At 38.7% G+C, this 19057-nt stretch overlaps 1 protein-coding gene across 1 annotated transcript; it reads left to right on the top strand.

Moving 5' to 3' along the window:
- The first annotated feature begins 828 nt into the window (after nucleotides 1–828).
- On the top strand, nucleotides 829–8254 carry LOC122016550 (cytochrome b561 and DOMON domain-containing protein At3g61750-like). The gene is made up of 4 exons (XM_042573891.1): nucleotides 829–1068; nucleotides 2018–2414; nucleotides 6665–6948; nucleotides 7771–8254. The coding sequence occupies exons 1-4, from the start codon at nucleotides 910–912 to the stop codon at nucleotides 8023–8025; spliced, it is 1095 nt and encodes a 364-aa protein (XP_042429825.1). The 5' UTR covers nucleotides 829–909; the 3' UTR covers nucleotides 8026–8254.
- The last annotated feature ends 10803 nt before the right edge of the window (nucleotides 8255–19057 follow it).

Raw genomic sequence — 19057 nt, forward strand, 5'->3', positions numbered from 1 at the left:
CTGACAACTTTACTAAAAAGGCACTAGCCTCTGGTTTCTACGATCGATTTGAGAGCTCAAATATTGCCCAAGGTAGTCTTGATTCCATTAAGAAATGATTAGTTGAGGTTATTAAGACAAAGCAAAGAGGACTGGTTTAATTAATTTATCCATGGTTCTGTCTTCTTGTATAGGCCCATTGGGCCTGTATCTGGCCCAATTATCGGGACTTCAATTTAATCCAAAATATTAAAACGTTTATTTGAGAGGGAACCTGACTAGGTGAACTATTCCAAGTCAACTAAAAGTTGAAATAAGGCAGCTGGAATGTCACCTAAAAGAAAGCTTTATCAATAAGCTATATTAATTTTTCTGGTACACAAAATAAAAATAATTGTCAAATTTTTTAAAATTTTCAAATTCCAACTAATTGTAAATTATAAAAATAATTTGGAATGGGTGATGGTGTTGTTGCACCGATCAACAAAGTAGTTAAGTAGGTTGGTTTGTTCAACCATGGAGTTGAATTTATTTTTCATAATTATTTTTCAAAGCAAATTTATAAGATCCAAAATTCTGATTCCCATAGAGTTTGTTTTCTTCTCTCTTTCCAAGTTCTTCAATAAATTTTCCAACATATTTGAGGTATTTTTTATTTTATTTGAGAAATTGGGTTGCGAGATTATCTGGAATTTAAATTGAAATTTATAAACACAAAAAGTATTTAACAAATTAAAAAATTAATCATATCTTATCATTTTTTTTTTCGGTCGTCTGCTCAACCAGATCTGGAGGGCAGATGGCTTGGGGTCCCACTTCATCAACTAACCACTTGATTATTCGCATCATATTCTTTTCCTTGACCTCCTCCACTGGCGCTGCTCTTCTTCTCGACTCCCATCGCTTCTCGATTCGTCGTCGTCTCCTGCAATGGGGAGAAATGTAGTTGCCCTAATAGTTGTTCTGGGATTTGCGATCGTGGCCGTCGGTGCGCAACAGGATGGTTGTAGTTCGGAGCTGCCTGCCAGTCTCAGCGGCAACTACTCGGGCCTCGCCTGCAAGACTGTCTGGAACAACTTTGTCCTCAGGGTATGAACCCTAGCTTTACCAATTTAATTTTTTTTTACGCCGAAAATGCATTTTTAATCTCGAATAGAAAGATTGATGCTTTTTAGCTTTTGTTCATCCGGAGCAAGATTTTTTTTGCTTTAATTAGATTTAAGATTTTCGTGGTGTCCAGAAAATCTCATGTATTTTGGAGGAGATCATATTCGTCATAGTTATGCTTCCATGCTCATATAAGTTGACTTTTATCTCATCCCCTTCCATTAAACTCTAAACGCGTAATCTAAGCATCAGATTGGAAACCAAGATGCCGCCTAGTTTGCTGGTAAGGGCCTTGGCTATTGTGCTGCACAACATCTTGAGATCATTTGCTTCCTCCATTGCTTGATTGGATTTATGCTAACTTTTCCTCAGAAATTGCATTATTAGGATTATATTGTGAAAGCCCGAACGAGCCTAATCAGATCCAAGATACCAAAACACTTAAGTGAAGATATTTTGATATTTAAATATATCTTGAGAACTCTTTTTGAGATGTGAGACTAACGACTAGACTTTATCCTCTCCTCATCTCACATTGTACTCCTTTTTCCAACCATGTGAAAGTCCAAGAGAGACAAATTCAACCAAAAATGCTAAGGCACATAGGTGAAAAATCTATGTTATTTAAATATATTTTGAGAACCTCTTCTTGAGATGTGAGTTTAAAGGGTAGAGATTATCCTCTCATCTCATGTCCTACTACTTTTTTTTTTAACATATAACAACAATGTCATGTAGTGATTTTTTACCATGTAAATGAATTTTTGAAAGATGATGAAGTTAGTCCTTATGTAGTAGATAGGTTGAGATAAAGATTGTAAAAACATCTTCAAAATGTTGGATTGACAAAATTTTCACTTGAACTAACCAAAAGCAGCATTCATTCAGCAAGAACATCATAGTGAGAATTAAACATGGTTGGCTCTTGCAGTACTACCAGGACCAAGACAACGTTCTGAGCATTGTGTTATCTACCATGTACTCAAGTGGTTGGGTGGGAATGGGATTCTCCAAGGATGGAATGATGGTTGGTTCTAGTGCTGTGGTTGGCTGGGTGGGGAGAACTGGCCTACCTCATATCCAAAGGTATTACCTTGGTGGTCAGACTAGCCAACAAGTGCAGGTTGACCAGGGGAACTTACTCTTTGCTGCGGCCACACCTTCTGTTGTTGTTGATCAAGCTAAAATTTATCTGGCGTTCCAGCTGAAGTTTTCAGCTCGGCTTTCTCAGCAGCAACTTTTATTTGCTATTGGATCAGCAACACCAGTCAACAATGTACTACAGGAGCATGATGACAAGACGTCTCTCTCATTTGATTTTTCAACAGGTATATAATTTATGCTCTTTTATTCTTTGTCATCTTACAAGAATTCAAATTTCCATCGATTGGATATGCATGTTTCCACTGTCATTGTGCATGTCCATTGTGTTAGTGGTGAACAAATAAAAAAGCTGCCTCCGAGTCTTAATCCAACCATGTATGTTCACCACACCTAAGTTTCTTTTTCTTTTTCATGGTTAGGTCAAAATTTCTTCATTGAAGTATTCTTTTTCTCCCACTGCAATTTACAAGTTGCATCACTACGTTATAAAATCAAGTCACCAACTAATGTAGAAGATTTTAAGTTATTTCAATTGAATAGAAGTTGTAAAATCCTTCAAGTAACTAGAAGTGACATCTAATTAAGCCCTATTTAGCAATCCATTTTTTTTATAATTTCCTTTTCAATGAAATTGAAAATTCTGACATGAAAGTTTTTTTTTATTTTTAAATGAACATTTGTTTGAAATAATTCAACAGAAGAAGTTTTGAAAGTGAAAATTACGAAATTTTATTTGGTATACTTGATCGTGATATTTTAGTAGTAACAGTAGTATTTATGATACTATGTAAATTATGGAAATATATCGAGGAGATAAAAATTAGAATAATACTCAAACGGCTAATGAACTATCAACATAATAAATTATATTAATTAGACAAAATAATTATCCTTATCATCAAATAATCATCCTCCTTATTAAATTATTTAGTTTTAAGACATAATTATTTCAATTATCAATGAGTTGCAAAGTGTAGTTTTATTTGGAAATATATAAGGGTGAAATTAAAAAAAAAAATCTTAGGAGACAATTAAAAACTATAAACTGCCGTGGGTGGTATGAAATATTTAAAATGAAATTGAAAACACAAAAAAGAATTGAATGGGCAAATTATAATTTTATATTAACATTAGGGAAATAGAGGAATCATACAATTGTGAGAGTGAAATAAAATTTAGCTAGTGAAATAAAAAATTGCTGACTTTGAAAGAAAAGAAGTATACAACAACAACCACTAAACTTTATCTCACTAGGTAGGGTCGGCTGAAAGGAAAAGAAGTGCAATTGGCTAAAAAATTTTGGAGTGAAATTAAATATAAAAAATTTTAGAGAAATTAATAATCATGAAAACTTAAATGTCAGTGTAAAATTTCTAGACCGAATTATAAGTTTTAGAAGAATAAGGATCAGGATATAATAATCTGGTCACATACGATGTTTGTGTAAAATGTTTGGGAGGAAATTGTAAGTGTTAAAAATTAGTGAATCTTGATGTAATTTGTTTAGAGTCAAATATGAAAACTATATATATATAAGAGGAGTCTTGGTGCAATGGTAAAGTGTAGTTGTGTGCGAGTTTCATCTATATATATATATATATATAAATAATTAAGCAACTTTGAAAATTAGATCTAATTTCCATAATAGTTATTATTTTGAGTGCTGGAACCTTCTGACTCTGCTTTCTGACAAACACGACTAGGGATGGCAATTTCCACCGAACTCGATGTCGGATCCGATATCCGACCCAAATGAAGGAAAGTATGAAGGAACTACTGATATCTAACCTGAATACCCTATATATATATATATATATATATATATATATATATATATATATATATATTAAAGAAAATTTTCTTTTTTCAAACCCACTTAACTATTTTTGTTAATGTTAGGAGTAGACTATATAGATGTTTAATTTATTTTTTTTAATTATATATGTTTTTTTAATATGATGTTAATTCTAATATGCTTTTGTTGAACGATGATAGTTGGATGGAAAGAAGACAAATTATTGGTACAGAAGATATCCGATCCTTTAATGGTATTGGTATGGAGACGGAGGATATGGAATTAAACTCGAACCTGACCCATTGTCATCCCTAAACATAACGCTATTGTGGAAGACGAGGTGGATTCATATAGATTTCATAAGCGGAGTTTTGGCACAATGATAAAGTTGTTATTGTGTGATCGGTTCGAGTTTCATCCACGGGTTGCCCTTTATATATATATATAAAAGGACAAAAATAATTAAGCAACTTTGAAAATTAGATCTAATTTTCATATAGATTTCATAATAGTTATTATTTTGAGTGTTGGGAAGTGAAATACCACAGAAAGAATCAATCACTCCCTTCACTACCTTCTCGACCACAAGAAGAAGTTCCGTGATAAAGAGTTGTTGAAGACGATTCTGCTCTTTGACATACATGACGCTATTGTGGAAGATAAGGTAGGTCGATCTTTATATGGAGTAACGCTGAGACCCAACAGATGGGTTGGTTGGTCTTTAGATGGAGCAACGTTGAGACCCCACCACGGGCTGAGTCAGTTCGGACATGGCCCAGACCCATAATAATTAAGCAACTTTGAAAATTAGATTTAATTTTCATAATAGTTATTATTTTGAGTGCTCGGTATGGGAAATACCACAGAAAGAATCAATTACTCCCTCCACTACCTTCTTGACCACAAGAAGAAGCTCCGTGATGAAGAGTTGTTGAAGACGTCTTTGCTCTTTGACAAACACGACGCTATTGTGGAAGACGAGGTGGGTTCATATAAATTTCATATGAGGAGTCTTGGCACAATGGTAAAGTTGTTGTTGATGTTGGAGTAATCAGTGTGACCCTAGGTTTTTATATTTAAGCAAAGGTTTAAGTTAGGTTATTTGTTGTATTTGATATGCACTATTAAGTGTGCAGTGGCAGATACAACAAGAAAAGTCCAAGTGTGATCTTTGCAATGGAAAAGTCCAAGTGTGATCTTGGCAAAGGTTAGTCTAAGTATGATCTTGGCAACATAAGTCTAAGTGTGACTTGGCAAAGATGAAGTCTCGGAGTGAGGAGCTCTTAGCAAGGTTGAAGTCCCAGACGCAAGGAGCCTCTTGGCAATGGAAGACCCGACAACAAGGATAAGGCCGAAGGAAGCTCTTGAAGGCAAAGCGTGAAGGATGGGGAAGCATTTGAGGGACGCAGAGCTGGTAGAGAAGGCTAGAAGGCAAGGTCAAGTTGTGCAGGCGAGGACGATTGCTAAGTGATTGTACTTGAGGTAAAAACCCTAGTGTTAGGGTTTACCAGTCAACTGGTATATGTCCTAATCGACTGGTGGTTGAGAAACAACAAGTGTGAGCTTCTGTTTGTTCAGCCTAGGGTGACTAGTCAATCGGTATGTTCATCAGTCATCTGTATCGAGTCTTTGGGGTGTAACAGTCGATTTTTTATAGAAGCTAGTTGATTGGTAGTGGGAAAATAGCTTGGATGTTTTCCCCTAAGCTCTATATAATGGAGCTTGGGATGGCTGGTTTGGGTGACGAAATTAGAGGTGGTTAACCCTTAATTAGAGTCTCCAAGCTCTCGTGATCCAAGTGAGCGTGATCGAGTTTGTGGTGAGGTTTCTCCACCGAGAAGGAGTAGCTCATTAGTCGGAGTTTGCTGGGAACTAATCCACCGACGGATTGAGGGATCGTCCATCTTACGGGCACGCCGTGGAGTAAAAGCACCATCTCCGAACTACGTTAAATGAATGTGTTAGGTTTTGTTCTTCTTGTCTGTATTGTCTTCTAGATTAGTTTTCTATCTTGTTTTGTATTCCACTGCGCTAATAAGTGTAGGAAAACGAATGAAATGGGTGACCTCCTATTTACCCCCTCTAGCTGGTGATCAAAGTCATTTAGAAAAATTAAATTCTATTTCATGTCAAATATATTCTCTGTAATAATTTTATTTTCTAAAAATGAAAATTGGAGAAAAAAAATCAGTTTCCAAATGGACCCTAACATTATCAGATTGATGTTTAATATCCAAGGGCTGATAAACACTCCTGCTCATTCTTTAACTGTAGAAGATCATACATTTTCTCCAGTTCCTGACACATTATTACCCACTCCAAAAGACAAGGATGTGATTCATCACAGATGAAAATTAATTCTTTTGTTGGTTTATCTGAGAAAGGTATCATATCAGTAGAAAACTTAATGCAACCTATTTTTCCTCAAACTAACTTATATTGACCTTCATGGTTAGTGGTTACTTTAAGAAGTAAATTGTCATCTGACAGTGGAAAAACAGCTACGTTCCGTCAATTAACTGTACACGATGATAAATCAGATGGTAATCTTTTGAGTGGATGAATCACAATTTAGTTACAGTACTCATAAACACAACCGGCAACCCGAATACATTCGTGTCATTTTTATGGCTTCCTCTGGTCCACTTGACCATATTATGAACTCTGCAAATCTTTCAGGTACTTCATCATCTTCTTCTTATCCATCCAAGCTGAAAAGGACACATGGAGCACTAGCTATATTTGGTTGGGGTGTTCTTTTGCCAATTGGAGCAATTGTTGCAAGATATTGCAGGCAGTGGGATCCTTTATGGTACTATTTGCATACAGTCATTCAATTTATGGGATTTTTGTTCGGTCTTGCGGCTGTGATCGCTGGAAGAGTATTATATGACAAGCTGCATGCTACTGTCTATACTCACAGAGGAATTGGCATTTTTGTTCTGGTTCTTGGTATCCTTCAGGTAATTTTTTGAATATATTAATTTGACATGAATTGTCTTCCCGTATACAATGGTTCTAAAATTTTGAAGTATTTAGAATTTCCAGTTGTAATTGCCTCCAAGATCATTGCTTAACATATGATCTATAGTGCCTCAAGGCTGATGTTAAATTGGAGAGAACATATTAGTATACGAAGACAACTGGCCTGTCAGTGTATCTATTAACCTTTGAGTTCTCAAGACTAAAGTCAGTCCATAATCTTGGGTCAAGAAGGAAGAAACAAGATTGTGGTAGATCGTTTGGATAGAGATTTGGAATGAGGCGGATTGATATGTAGCACTATCAATAGGGTTATATGGAGTTCTTTGCTGTTTCCTATCAGGAAGAGGCTGCCGAAATTATCAATTTTAAGTTACATTGTCTACTTTAGATTTTTGAGATTCAAAATTACCTTCAAGAAATAAGGATGTGACTTTCTAAATATTGTCTAATTTTTGTTTCAAATGGCTGTTGTTTCTTACAAAAACTAAAATAATAGCAATCGCATCCCAATGATCACTGGGATAGACAAAACAACTAATTAGAGCTAGAGAACAATTAGTTTCCTTATTCACCTTAATTTTTCAGTAATTTTTTCCCTTCTCATTGTGTTACATTGGCGTAAGTAGTATAACTATGTTGCTATGTTCTTTGCAAATCAAGTATCATACTGTGGTTTCCCTCAGAAAAGTTTATATTGTCTTTCTTTATCGAATGTTGAAAGTTTCCTTTTTAGAGAGTTCACCTTTCTTTTTATTGCATTTACAACTGAAACATCATGCTAATTCCTTCTGATCATACAGATCCTAGCCTTCTTTCTACGACCCAACAAAGACTCCAACTATCGTAGATACTGGAACTGGTATCACCATTGGTTTGGGAGATTCGCTCTTTTTTTCGCTGCAGTGAACATCGTTATTGGCATTCGAATTGGAGACGCAGGGAATTCGTGGAAGATTGGCTATGGTTTCAACCTTGCTATACTTCTTACTGCATCCATCATCCTAGAGGTCTTGTTGTGGACAAGATGGTCAAACAAAAATGCTCCAGCCTTTTAAAGTGTGATCCTTGTATCAGTAGTCAATCATTCCTTCCCTTTAATTTGATTTTTTCTGTTAGATACACTGACCAACTCTATAATATTGTCCTCTATATTCTCATCCCGTGTGACTTCAGAAAAGGGCTTGAAGTGCCTTGTTCAGTGGAAGAACAATGTCCGGTAATTGTTATCAATGTCGACTTTTTTTGTTTCTGTCAATGGAAGTCTAAAGTAGGTATGCGGTATGCAGAAATAGGAGTCGCTTTTTATCTTACTGAATAAGAACTAAGTTAAAGTAAATATTCGAATCACAGAGGATTGATAAATCTATAAAAACCAAGTTGAGCCTTGCACATCTAATTTTTTCATGGAAGTTGTGGAAACTTGCTTTCATGATGCATGCTATCTTCTGATAAAAGTGTCGAGATAGACGGTGGTAAACATCTTCATTGTTTTACTATTTTTATACATATTTCCAGCCATGAACAGCATGGTGTTAGATTATATATATATATGCTAAGCGACACTTTGTGCGCGATCGTGAGTGAAATCCGACGTGGACTATCTGACGCGGTCAAAATCAAATTTTTTTAATCTCTCTCATCTGCATGCAAATGTAAAAATTTTTTAATCTCTCTCTCATCTGATTACATGCAACAATCACTATGCTGTTAATTTTTAAAGGTGATGTAGCTGCTATAACGTTATAGCAGCTACTACATGTTCTAGCAGCTTCTGTATAGTAGCTGCTATAACGTGTAGCAGTGTTATTGTGTAACTATTATGTTGTAGCAACTACTGCACCGTTGTAGCAGCTACTGTTTTTGTATCATTGTAGCAACTACTGCACCATTGTAGCAACTACTGCACCGTTGTAGCAGCTTCTGCACCATTATAGCAACTTCTGCACCATTGTAACAGTTTCTGCACCTTTGTAACAGCTTCTGCACCGTTGTAGCAGCTATTGCAAAGTAACTGCTACAAGTTGTAGCAGCTACTGCATAGTAACTACTACAAGTTGTAGCAGTTACTGCATAGTAGCTGTTACAATGTTGTATCATCACTGTTGTAGCAGCTACTGCATAGTGACTGCTATAAGTTGTAGCAGTTATTAAAGAAAGAGAGAAAAGTTGTTGCATGTAGATGAGAGAGATTAAAAAATTTTATAGTTGTTGTATGCAGATGAGAGAGAAAAGTTGTTGCACGTAGGGTTGAGTATTCGATTAAAACCGAATCGAACAGAATTAACCAAACCGAACCGAACTGATTTTTTTTCAAACAAACCGAACCGAACTGATTTTTGATAAAAACCGAACCGAACCAAACTGAATTTTCAATAAAATCGAACAAATCGAACCGAACAAATCGAATAAACCATTTTTTTTCTAAAAATTTAGTTTGGCTTAATAAAAAATTGGTTCGATCTAAAATTTATGGTGTAAAAAATCGATTTAGTTCAAAAATTTGGTATATTCGGTCAATTTGGTTTAACTGAATAAAAAAATTCAAAACCAAACCCGAACTGAATTAACCGATTTTTTGGAAAAAAAAATTGAAATTCTGAATAAATTGAACCGAATATTTATATTCGGTCGGTTTGATCAGTTTATTAGATTTAACTGAACTTTTACTCACCCCTAGTTGCACGTAGATGAGAGAGAGATTAACAAAATTAGATTTTGGCTGCGTTAGATAGCTCACGTCGGATTTCGCTCACGATTACGCACAAAGTGTCGCTCAGCATATCAAATCTCTCTCTCTTTATATTTATTTATTTATTTATAACTTTTAGGGTAATTTGATTTTTTTTTTATATTTAGAGTTTAGGGTTTCTTGACTGAATTATATAAAATCTTATACTTTATATTTCCAAGTATCATTTTTGGATTCAATAATATGGTTAGTTTTATTCTTTTTCTTAATTTCTATATAGTATTAGAACGATTCTCCTTCTTTAATCTAATTTTTTCTGTCGTCCCTTGTTATTGCTTCATGTTGCCACTGTCTTCTCCTACTGTTGCTATCAATTTCGGCGCAGACATCTTTTTCTGCTGATTTTGGCGCCAATACCCTGTGCTACCAATTTCGACGTCGACGTTCTTTTTTGTCGATTTCGACGCCGACGCCCTTTTCTGTCGATTTCGATGCCGACACCCTGTCCTGCAGATTTTGGCACAGACTCTCTTTTCTACCAATTTTGGCGTCGACGTCCTATGTTGCCAATTTCGACGCCAACATTTTTTTCTGTCGATTTCCGTGTCGACGCCTTGTGGTTTCGATTTTGGCATTGACGCCCTTTTCTATTGATTTCGACACCGACGCTCTGTACTGTCGGTTTTTACGTTTGACATCCTTTTCTATCTCGAATTCTTTGTGTGACCACGGATCATCCTGACACCAATTTTTATAGATTGTACAGATGTGTATCTTTACAGTTTGATTATTCTGAGCATTATTCGTTTTGTTATCATGTTTGGTGATGCAGATCCTTCATGGAAATCTGATCCGTATATGTTGGAGTAGTTTCAACAGTTTCTTACTTCATAACCCTCTACCATGTCAGCTTCCTCTCATATAAGTTTGTCATCGTCTGATATTTTAGGTATATCTTCATCCTTATGGATTTTGGACTCTAGTATCTCCCATCACATGTCATCTAATTTATCATCTTTTGTTTCTTTTTCTCCCTGTTCATCTATATCTATTATGATTGCTGATGGTACTCCTATGTCATTAGTAAGTGTCAGTTCAATTATTACATCTTGTTTCTCTTACTAATGTTTATTATATTCCGAGTCTTACTTTAAATCTTATTTCTATTAGTCAATTATGTGAGTATGGATACTTAATCTCTTTTTTTAATCCAATTGTTATATTCAGGACCCGCAATCTCAGAGACTAATTGGGATAAGTCGCAGGCAAGGAGGACTCTATGTTTTAGATCAACTTAAAGTACCAAAAGTTGTAACTTGAGTGTAGATTTATCATTTTTTCATCTGAGTTGTTCATCTTCTGATTTTTATTTATGGCACTCTCATTTAGATTATGTTTTAGCATCTTGTTTGTGTTGGGATCTTAGATGGCTAGAGGGGGGGTGAATAGCCCCTTTTAAAAACTTAAACAAAACTTCTACACAGATAATTGTTAGCACAACGGAATTAGACAACTAAAGGAAAACAAAAACACAAGCACACTAACACTAGGATTTACGAGGTTCGGGGATAACTTGCCCCTACTCCTCGGCGTGTCCGTAAGGTGGACGACTCCTTGATCTTCGGTAGATCGCACCCCGGATAACTTTCGGCTACAAATCCTCCTTCTCGGTGGAGTAACCTCCCCACAACGTCTCAAGAAATATCTAAGTTAAAGCACGAGACTTACAGAAGCTCGGTGGCAAAGGAGAATAAAAATGCTTACAACCACGCGAGGATCAGTAGCAGAACAGAGATCACAGTTGACCCGAGAGCTCAAGAACTTCGCACCACAGCATAGACTTTTCTTTCAAGCTTTCTCTTGTTGTGTTCTATTCTCCCCTCTCGCTGTTTTTACTGCTTCTCAAACCTGATCTCTGCTGTCACCGATCTGGTCAAAAACTGCGCGAATCAGCGCTGCAGCCAATCCCTCTTCCTCCTTACCTGGTTCTCTGAACTCACACCAATGATATCACAGTCATCACTGGCGTCTTCTGAGCTCGAACCAATCCCCAGGAGTCAAGCAGATCGCAGCCAGATCACAGCAGTATCCGTTGATGCCTGAAATGCACCATGCGCCGCTGAAACCAGCAGAAAGACCATTTGTCGCATTCCTCTTATGAACTTAATTTGAAATTAGGCTTGGAATGATACCTGTTAACCTGCAAACTCAAAAGCTAACAGCACAGAGGATTATATCACATAAATGAATGAGGTATATCAAAAGCAGTGAAGGAATCGCTGATACAGCGAACAAATCAGAGTGTGTGGATCGGTCACCAGACCGATCACAGTGCCTTGGACCGATCAGGCAACATCCTGATCGGTCTGAGGCCATTCTGATCGGTCGTAGGGACCGATCAGATTGAGTGTGGATCGGTCACCAGACCGATCCACCCCTTTCTCTCTTCTGCAGGCTCTTCTCCTGATCGGTCTCCCTGACCGATCAGATTGCACTCAGTGTGCTACTGAGTGTTTTCTGATCGGTCTGCAGACCGATCAGATTTCACTCAGTGTGCTACTGAGTGTCATCTGATCGGTCATCAGACCGATCCATGGAACTCAGTTTCACTGGATCGGTCTGCCGACCGATCCACTAATTCATGTGTCACTGGATCGGTCTACCGACCGATCCAATGTGCCATGGAATGTTCACTTAGGTCCCTCTCTGACCTAATCCGGAGAACGAGCTACCGTGCCCTCTCCGACTCCATCAGGTCCAGAGAACGAGCTACCGAGCCCTCTCTGACCTAGTCAGGTCCAGAGAGCGAGCTACCTAGCCCTCTCTGACCTAGTCAGGAGAACGAGCTACCGAGCCCTCTCCGACTCCATCAGGTCTAGAGAACGAGCTAACGAGCCCTCTCTGACCTAGTCAGGTCCAGAGAGCGAGCTACCTAGCCCTCTCTGACCTAGTCAGGAGAACGAGCTACCGAGCCCTCTCCGACTCTATCAGGTCCAGAGAACGAGCTACCGAGCCCTCTCTGACCTAGTCAGGTCCAGAGAGCGAGCTACCTAGCCCTCTCTGACCTAGTCAGGAGAACGAGCTACCGAGCCCTCTCCGACTCCGCGTGCCAAGTTTCCAACTTGGACTTTTTCCTTCCACCTGATCACCCTTGATCAGTTCAATTAACATCTGATACAAACTTAAATCAGTGTCAACATCAAAACAACAGCCAGGTCAGACTGTATCAACAATCTCCCCCTTTTTGTTGTTTGACAACACGATTTAAGTTTAGATCAGAGATATTCTTATTTTCATAATTTTAGGGGAATTAAGATCCTCCCCTTAAGATGGATACACCACCAAGTCAATGACGGGAATCAAGATCCTTCCCGTTATCCTCTCCCCTAAAATCAAGCTTTCATACATTTCTAAACTTAGGTATCCTCTCCCCCTTTGTCAAACACCGAAAAGGTGCAAATGAGGTGACAAAAACTCAAAAGGCTTCCCCTTAACCCATACTGCCTTCTCTTAATGTACCTAGAGTTCCCTCTAAGGTCACAATATGACAATAAGAAAGACATAAGATACAATCAAATCATGGCATAGGAACAGCATATTAATATGAACTGAAGCATAAGTAAAAGCAAGAAATGGACAAATGAATAGCAAAAATATAAGAGTAGCATAATATATGAGTAGCATAAGTATCAGGTCAGACAAAGATATCCATCAAATAGCATACAAAAATATAGACAGACAAGGTGACACACAGACTGTATCAATCAACGTCCTCAACATGAGGAGCATCATCATCATCTGCAGGAGGCTCGTAACCCTGAGGAGGTATGCTGGAGCCCGAAGGTGGATGACCATAGTAACGCTGCGGAGGTGGGTAGTTGGCCATCCAACCCAGAAGCAGCTACTGCATCACCAGCTGCTGACTGCGGAGATCATCATAGCGCTGGTCGATGCGTACGCGCAGTCCATGGAGCTCAGCTGCCAGTAGCTCATCGTGCTGATCGAAACGGCTCTCCAGCTCCGCAATCTGCCACCGTAGGTCAGGGTCGGCCTCACCAGCAACAGGAGGAGCAGCTTGTCGAGGAAGTGCCCGTGGTAGCTCTCCCAGAACTCTCCCATCCTTCCACCGAACCGTCCCATTCTCCCCCAAGATACCGGACTTGGAAAATGCTCGTTTCCCAAGTATGCAGTCCTGTCTAACCATCTTCACTATCCTACCCTTAGACACATCTATCTGAAGGGTCTCGAGCCAATATGTAATTATATGCCCATAAGGCATATAAATGGTGGAGCTGCTAGGCTGAGAATAAGAGATGATCGAACAATAGATGCTCGCCATGATATCAAAATCAAGACGGCGACGCAAGCCATAGAGCATCAGGCAGTGGTATGATCGGATCTCTGCCAGAGGTTTGGATGTGATCGGAAGAAGACAATTGGTGACTATCTTAAACAGGATATAGTCAGGAGGAGACAGTCTCAGGGCCGCAAAAGTGGGAAACTCGACATCCAACTCATCCAGTCCATCTTGTCTAGGATGTCCAAAGAAATACTCATAAATGGTATCAGGTGACACATCAAAAGGAGGAGGTAGTGGGTCCGGTAAATCAGGATACAGAGAAAAAGGATCTCCTGAAGATTTCCGACAACCCAGATACTCAAAGAATTCTACAATGGAGAAATCAACAGTCCTTTTGGCAACTCTGGTCCTATAAGCACCAATACCGATCTGCTGAAGATTGTTGTAAAATTCCGAAACTAAGTCATAGTTGATATCCCTCTCTAAGTAGACTAAAGAATCAAGTTTATAGTAGGCTAGGGTCTCGGTTATAGTGGGACAAAACTCATCCATGAATTTTCGATCTACAGATCGACATGGAAGCAGCTTGAAAGTCCTCTGTTGAAAGGCCTGTTCAAATTGTTGGTTCGGAAACCTTGAAGAGGAGGATGGTTGAGGTCGGGAGGGTGCATGGGACTTGGATTTCTCAGCTGGGGACTTAGAAGAACCTTCACCGGCTGCTTTCTTCCTAAATAGATAAAGATTGGGACACGGTCGGGGCAAATGGGAGTCCACGGGAGCCACACAGAGAGAACCGAGACAACACACATAGAGAAACTGTGAAAAGAAGCCAAAATGCTAAGAATGAACAAATCTCGGGAAGAAGGAGAGTTACCTGGGCACCATCTGAGGTTTTCGGAGAGGATGAAGAGGAGAGTCGGGACTGAGGAGGGGTTCGGCTAGGGTTTCGGCATGAAATGAGAGAGCGAGGGATGGGGAGAAGTTAAAAGAGGGTCAGAAGATCAGAAGATCGGACGGCTGTCCGATCAAGAGAAATCCTGACCGATCAGGGAACGTCCTGATCGGTCAGGGAATTCCCGGATCGGTCGTTGAGACCGATCAGGGAGCCTCGCGTGCCATATCCTCCTGATCGGTCGTGGAGATCGATCAGGGAACCTCCTGATCGGTCCCTGGACCGATCAGAGGTCGATCAGTAACTGAGCATACGCCCCTGATCGGTCGTAGAGACCGATCAGATATCATCCTGATCGGTCCCTGGACCGATCAGTGTCTGATAGTCAGCGATTTCAGCCTCTGAAATTCTTATCAAAAGCTCTGAAATTTTGGTTTAACAGCTTCCAAGTTCAGAACCTAGGATCCGGAGAGCCCACAGAATATATTCAGTGATACCAATGAATATTTTCTAATGAGGAGCTCTAATGGTTTGGAATTATTTAGGGCGCGAAACTTTTTCAGACACATCATAACAGATGTGCTGAATAAGTTTACTTTGTTTGCTTGTTTGTTGAAAACATGATTTATAGTGAAACAAATACTCAGGCTATCGGTTCAAAATATCCCCTTGTTATGAGTAGTTCCAAGTTTGTCAAAATATATTGAAATTTTCAATCAACTTGACCTAAATATATCCTTGCAATGAATAGTTCCAAGTTTGTCAAAATATTTTTTTTTTTCACCAACTTGTCCTAAATTCAAACAGGAAGGTATCAAGCAATGGTATCAATCAACACAACAAGGTTAGAGAATTTCTAGACATAGGTCCAACCAAGATTCCTTGGTTGGAATATATGAATAAGATCTAGGAACCAATTACACATGAATTGTGTAAAGGTCTTCCCCATACTCAATCTATATCTCTTCAATCTAATTATTCAAGGGATGCATGATACATTTTGAATAATTTAGTTGATCCTAGCATCTCACCCCATTTCTAGCAAACAAAAATATTTTGTTAAACCTTATAGTTTGTGTGAGATGTTCCCAAGTAACCCAAATTATTTTCCCAATTTCTCTTGTCATTTCAATGGTCCTTAGTGATCATGATGTGGTCAAAAGGACTTATTGAGCCAAACACATCCCCAACTCCCTCCTTAAGTGACTAAATTCATTTTCCGGGAGGGGTTTGGTGAAAATGTTGGCTAGGTTTGACTTTGACTCAACATATGTGAGTGCAATGTCTCCCCTAGCTACGTGATCTCTAATGAAGTGATGACGCACTTCAATGTGTTTGGTCCTTGAGTGATGGACTGGATTTTTCGTTAGGTTTATTGTGCTAATGTTGTCACACAACACTTGCACTTCTTTATACGAGAGTCCATAATCTTCTAGAGTGTGAATCATCCACAACAATTGTGATACACTCTCTCCCATGGCAATGTATTCAGCCTCGGTCGTGGAGAGAGCAACACAATGTTGCTTCCGACTTGACCAACTGACCAATGATGAACCTAAAAATTGACAACCCCCACTAGTACTTTTCTGATCCAATTTGCATCCAGCATAATCGGAATCGGTATAACCTATCAAATCAAAAGACTCCGTACGAGGGTACCACAGTCCTACTCTCATTGTGCCTTTGAGATATCTCAGAATTCTCTTAACTGCAGTTAAATGAGATTCCTTGGCACAAACTTGATATCTAGCGCACATACCCACAGCAAAAAGTATGTCCGGTCGACTAGCTGTGAGATATAGAAGACTACCGATCATGCTTCTATATTGCGTTAGATCAACTGGTTTCCCACTCTCATCATTGTCAAGACGAGTGCTTGTCGCCATTGGAGTGGTTACTTCCTTAGAGTCACTCATTTTGAATTTTTTGAGCATCTCTTGAGTGTATTTCGTCTGATGGACATAAATTCCATCTCGAGTTTGTTTGATTTCAAGTCCAAGGAAGAATGTCAATTCTCCTACTAGACTCATCTCAAACTCACTTTCCATGTGAGAAATAAATTCATTCAAATAGCCCTTGTTATTTGAGCCACAAATTATGTCATCGACATACACTTGGGCTACAAAAATGTTTTCACCATCTCTACGCAGAAATAGTGTTGGGTCTATTTGGCCTCTTACAAAACCCTTTTCTAGTAAATATGTTGACAACCTTTCGTACCAAGCTCGTGGTGCTTGCTTAAGCCCATAAAGTGCTTTCTTGAGCTTGTACACGTGGTTTGGAGCTTCAGTATTCACAAACCCCGGTGGTTGTTCAACATAGACTTCTTCTTTAATGAACCCATTTAAGAAGGCAGATTTAACATCCATTTGATAGAGCTTGAAACCTCTATGTGCAGCAAAAGCTAGCATCAAACGAATGGACTCTAATCGGGCCACGGGAGCATAAGTCTCATCATAATCGAGACCTTCGACTTGACTATAGCCCTTGGCTACAAGTCTTGCCTTGTTTCTTACAACTTCTCCCTTTTGATTTAACTTATTTTTGAAGACCCATTTAGTTCCAATAATGGTGGTCTTCTTAGGTCTAGGAACTAAGTCCCACACTTGGCTCCTTTCAAATTGACCTAACTCATCTTGCATAGCTATGATCCAATCAGGATCGCGCAATGCCTCATCAATTAATTTTGGTTCAATCTCTGAAATCAATGCGACTTCATTAGACTCATTTCTAAAGAATGACCTAGTCCTAACCCCTTGGTGGATGTCTCCCACAATTTGGTCTTGGGGATGACTAGTGGCTATCCTAGATTGTCTTGGTGTTGGTGGTGCCTCATGACTGGTCTCACTAGGCACAGGCAAGGACTCGATATCAGGCAAAGAGTCAGATTGAATTCTTTGTTGCCTTTGCTCATCACCATCAGAGTCAATTTCGACTCTTTCTATGTTTTGATCATTCAAACTTAGCCTTCTAAGTTCAAATTGAATTTCTCCTACGTCCCTTGATTGATCATTTGAGTTAGGGATTTCTTTAAAAGCTACATCAGAGGACTCCTCAATCAATTAGTCCTATTGTTGTAGACCCGATAGGCTTTGTTGGTGAGCGAGTACCCGACCAGTATCCCTTCATCAGCCTTGGCTGAAAATTTTCCAAGATGGTCCTTGGTGTTCAAAATAAACACCTTACAACCAAACACCCTAAGATGTTTAATTGTAGGTGGTTTCCCAAACCAAAGTTCATGGGGAGTCTTTCCTAAAAACCTATGTATCAGGATTCGGTTTTGCACATAGCAAGCTGTATTCACAGCTTCAGCCCACAAGTAACTCGGTAGTGAGTACTCATTGAGCATGCTTCGTGCAGCCTCTTGTAAGACTCGGTTCTTTCTCTCCACAACCCCATTTTGCTGTGGGGTCCTTGGAGTTAAGAACTCAGGTCTATACGCTTTTGCTTGACAAAATTCTAACAACCTATGATTTTGAAATTCACCACCATGATCACTTCTAATGGTTTTAATTGTTGTCGATTTTTCATTTTCAGTTCTTCTACAAAAGGAAATAAAAATATCTATGGTTTGATCCTTAGTTTTCAAAAAGAAAGTCCATGTATATCTAGTAAAATCATCAATAATTACTAAACAATATCTACTACCATTCAATGAAATAACATTGTTACAATCAAACAAATCCATATGTAATAAGTCTAAGGCAGTAGATGTACTCACAGTGCTTTTACCTTTATGAGATGCTTTTGTTTGCTTACCCATTTGACATGCATCACATAGTTTGTTCTTTTGGTACTTGATGCTGGGTAAGTCTCGTACTAATCCTTGGTTGGCCAACTTCCGGATGTTCTTCATGTTTACATGTGCCAACCTTCTATGCCATAGCCAAGACTCTTCTTCTTTCGACATGAAACACTTAATCAAAGCATTAGTAGCACTTTTAAACGATACTTGATAAATATTATCAACCCTTGTGCCTACTAGTACCGTGTCAAGTGTGTCAATGTGTTTAACCAAACATTGACTTGAATGAAATTCAATTGTGTAACCCGTGTCACACAATTGACTGACACTTAGGAGATTAAAAGTCATCCCCTTGACTAGAAGGACATTCTTGATACGGAGACATTCGGATATATGAATGTCTCCAACTCCTACAACCTTAAGGCTACCATTATTACCAAAAGACACATTACCTCTACTTT

This window comes from Zingiber officinale, chromosome 1A (assembly GCF_018446385.1).
Source record: "Zingiber officinale cultivar Zhangliang chromosome 1A, Zo_v1.1, whole genome shotgun sequence".
In the NCBI taxonomy this organism is placed as follows: Eukaryota; Viridiplantae; Streptophyta; class Magnoliopsida; order Zingiberales; family Zingiberaceae; genus Zingiber; species Zingiber officinale.

Bases quoted from the DNA above. Each gene is read 5' to 3' on its own strand.
- LOC122016550 (XM_042573891.1), top strand. From the start codon at position 910: ATGGGGAGAAATGTAGTTGCCCTAATAGTTGTTCTGGGATTTGCGATC. The intron at 2,415-6,664 runs GTATATAATTTA...CAAATCTTTCAG, and splicing joins CTCATTTGATTTTTCAACAG to GTACTTCATCATCTTCTTCT. The intron at 6,949-7,770 runs GTAATTTTTTGA...CTGATCATACAG, and splicing joins TGGTTCTTGGTATCCTTCAG to ATCCTAGCCTTCTTTCTACG.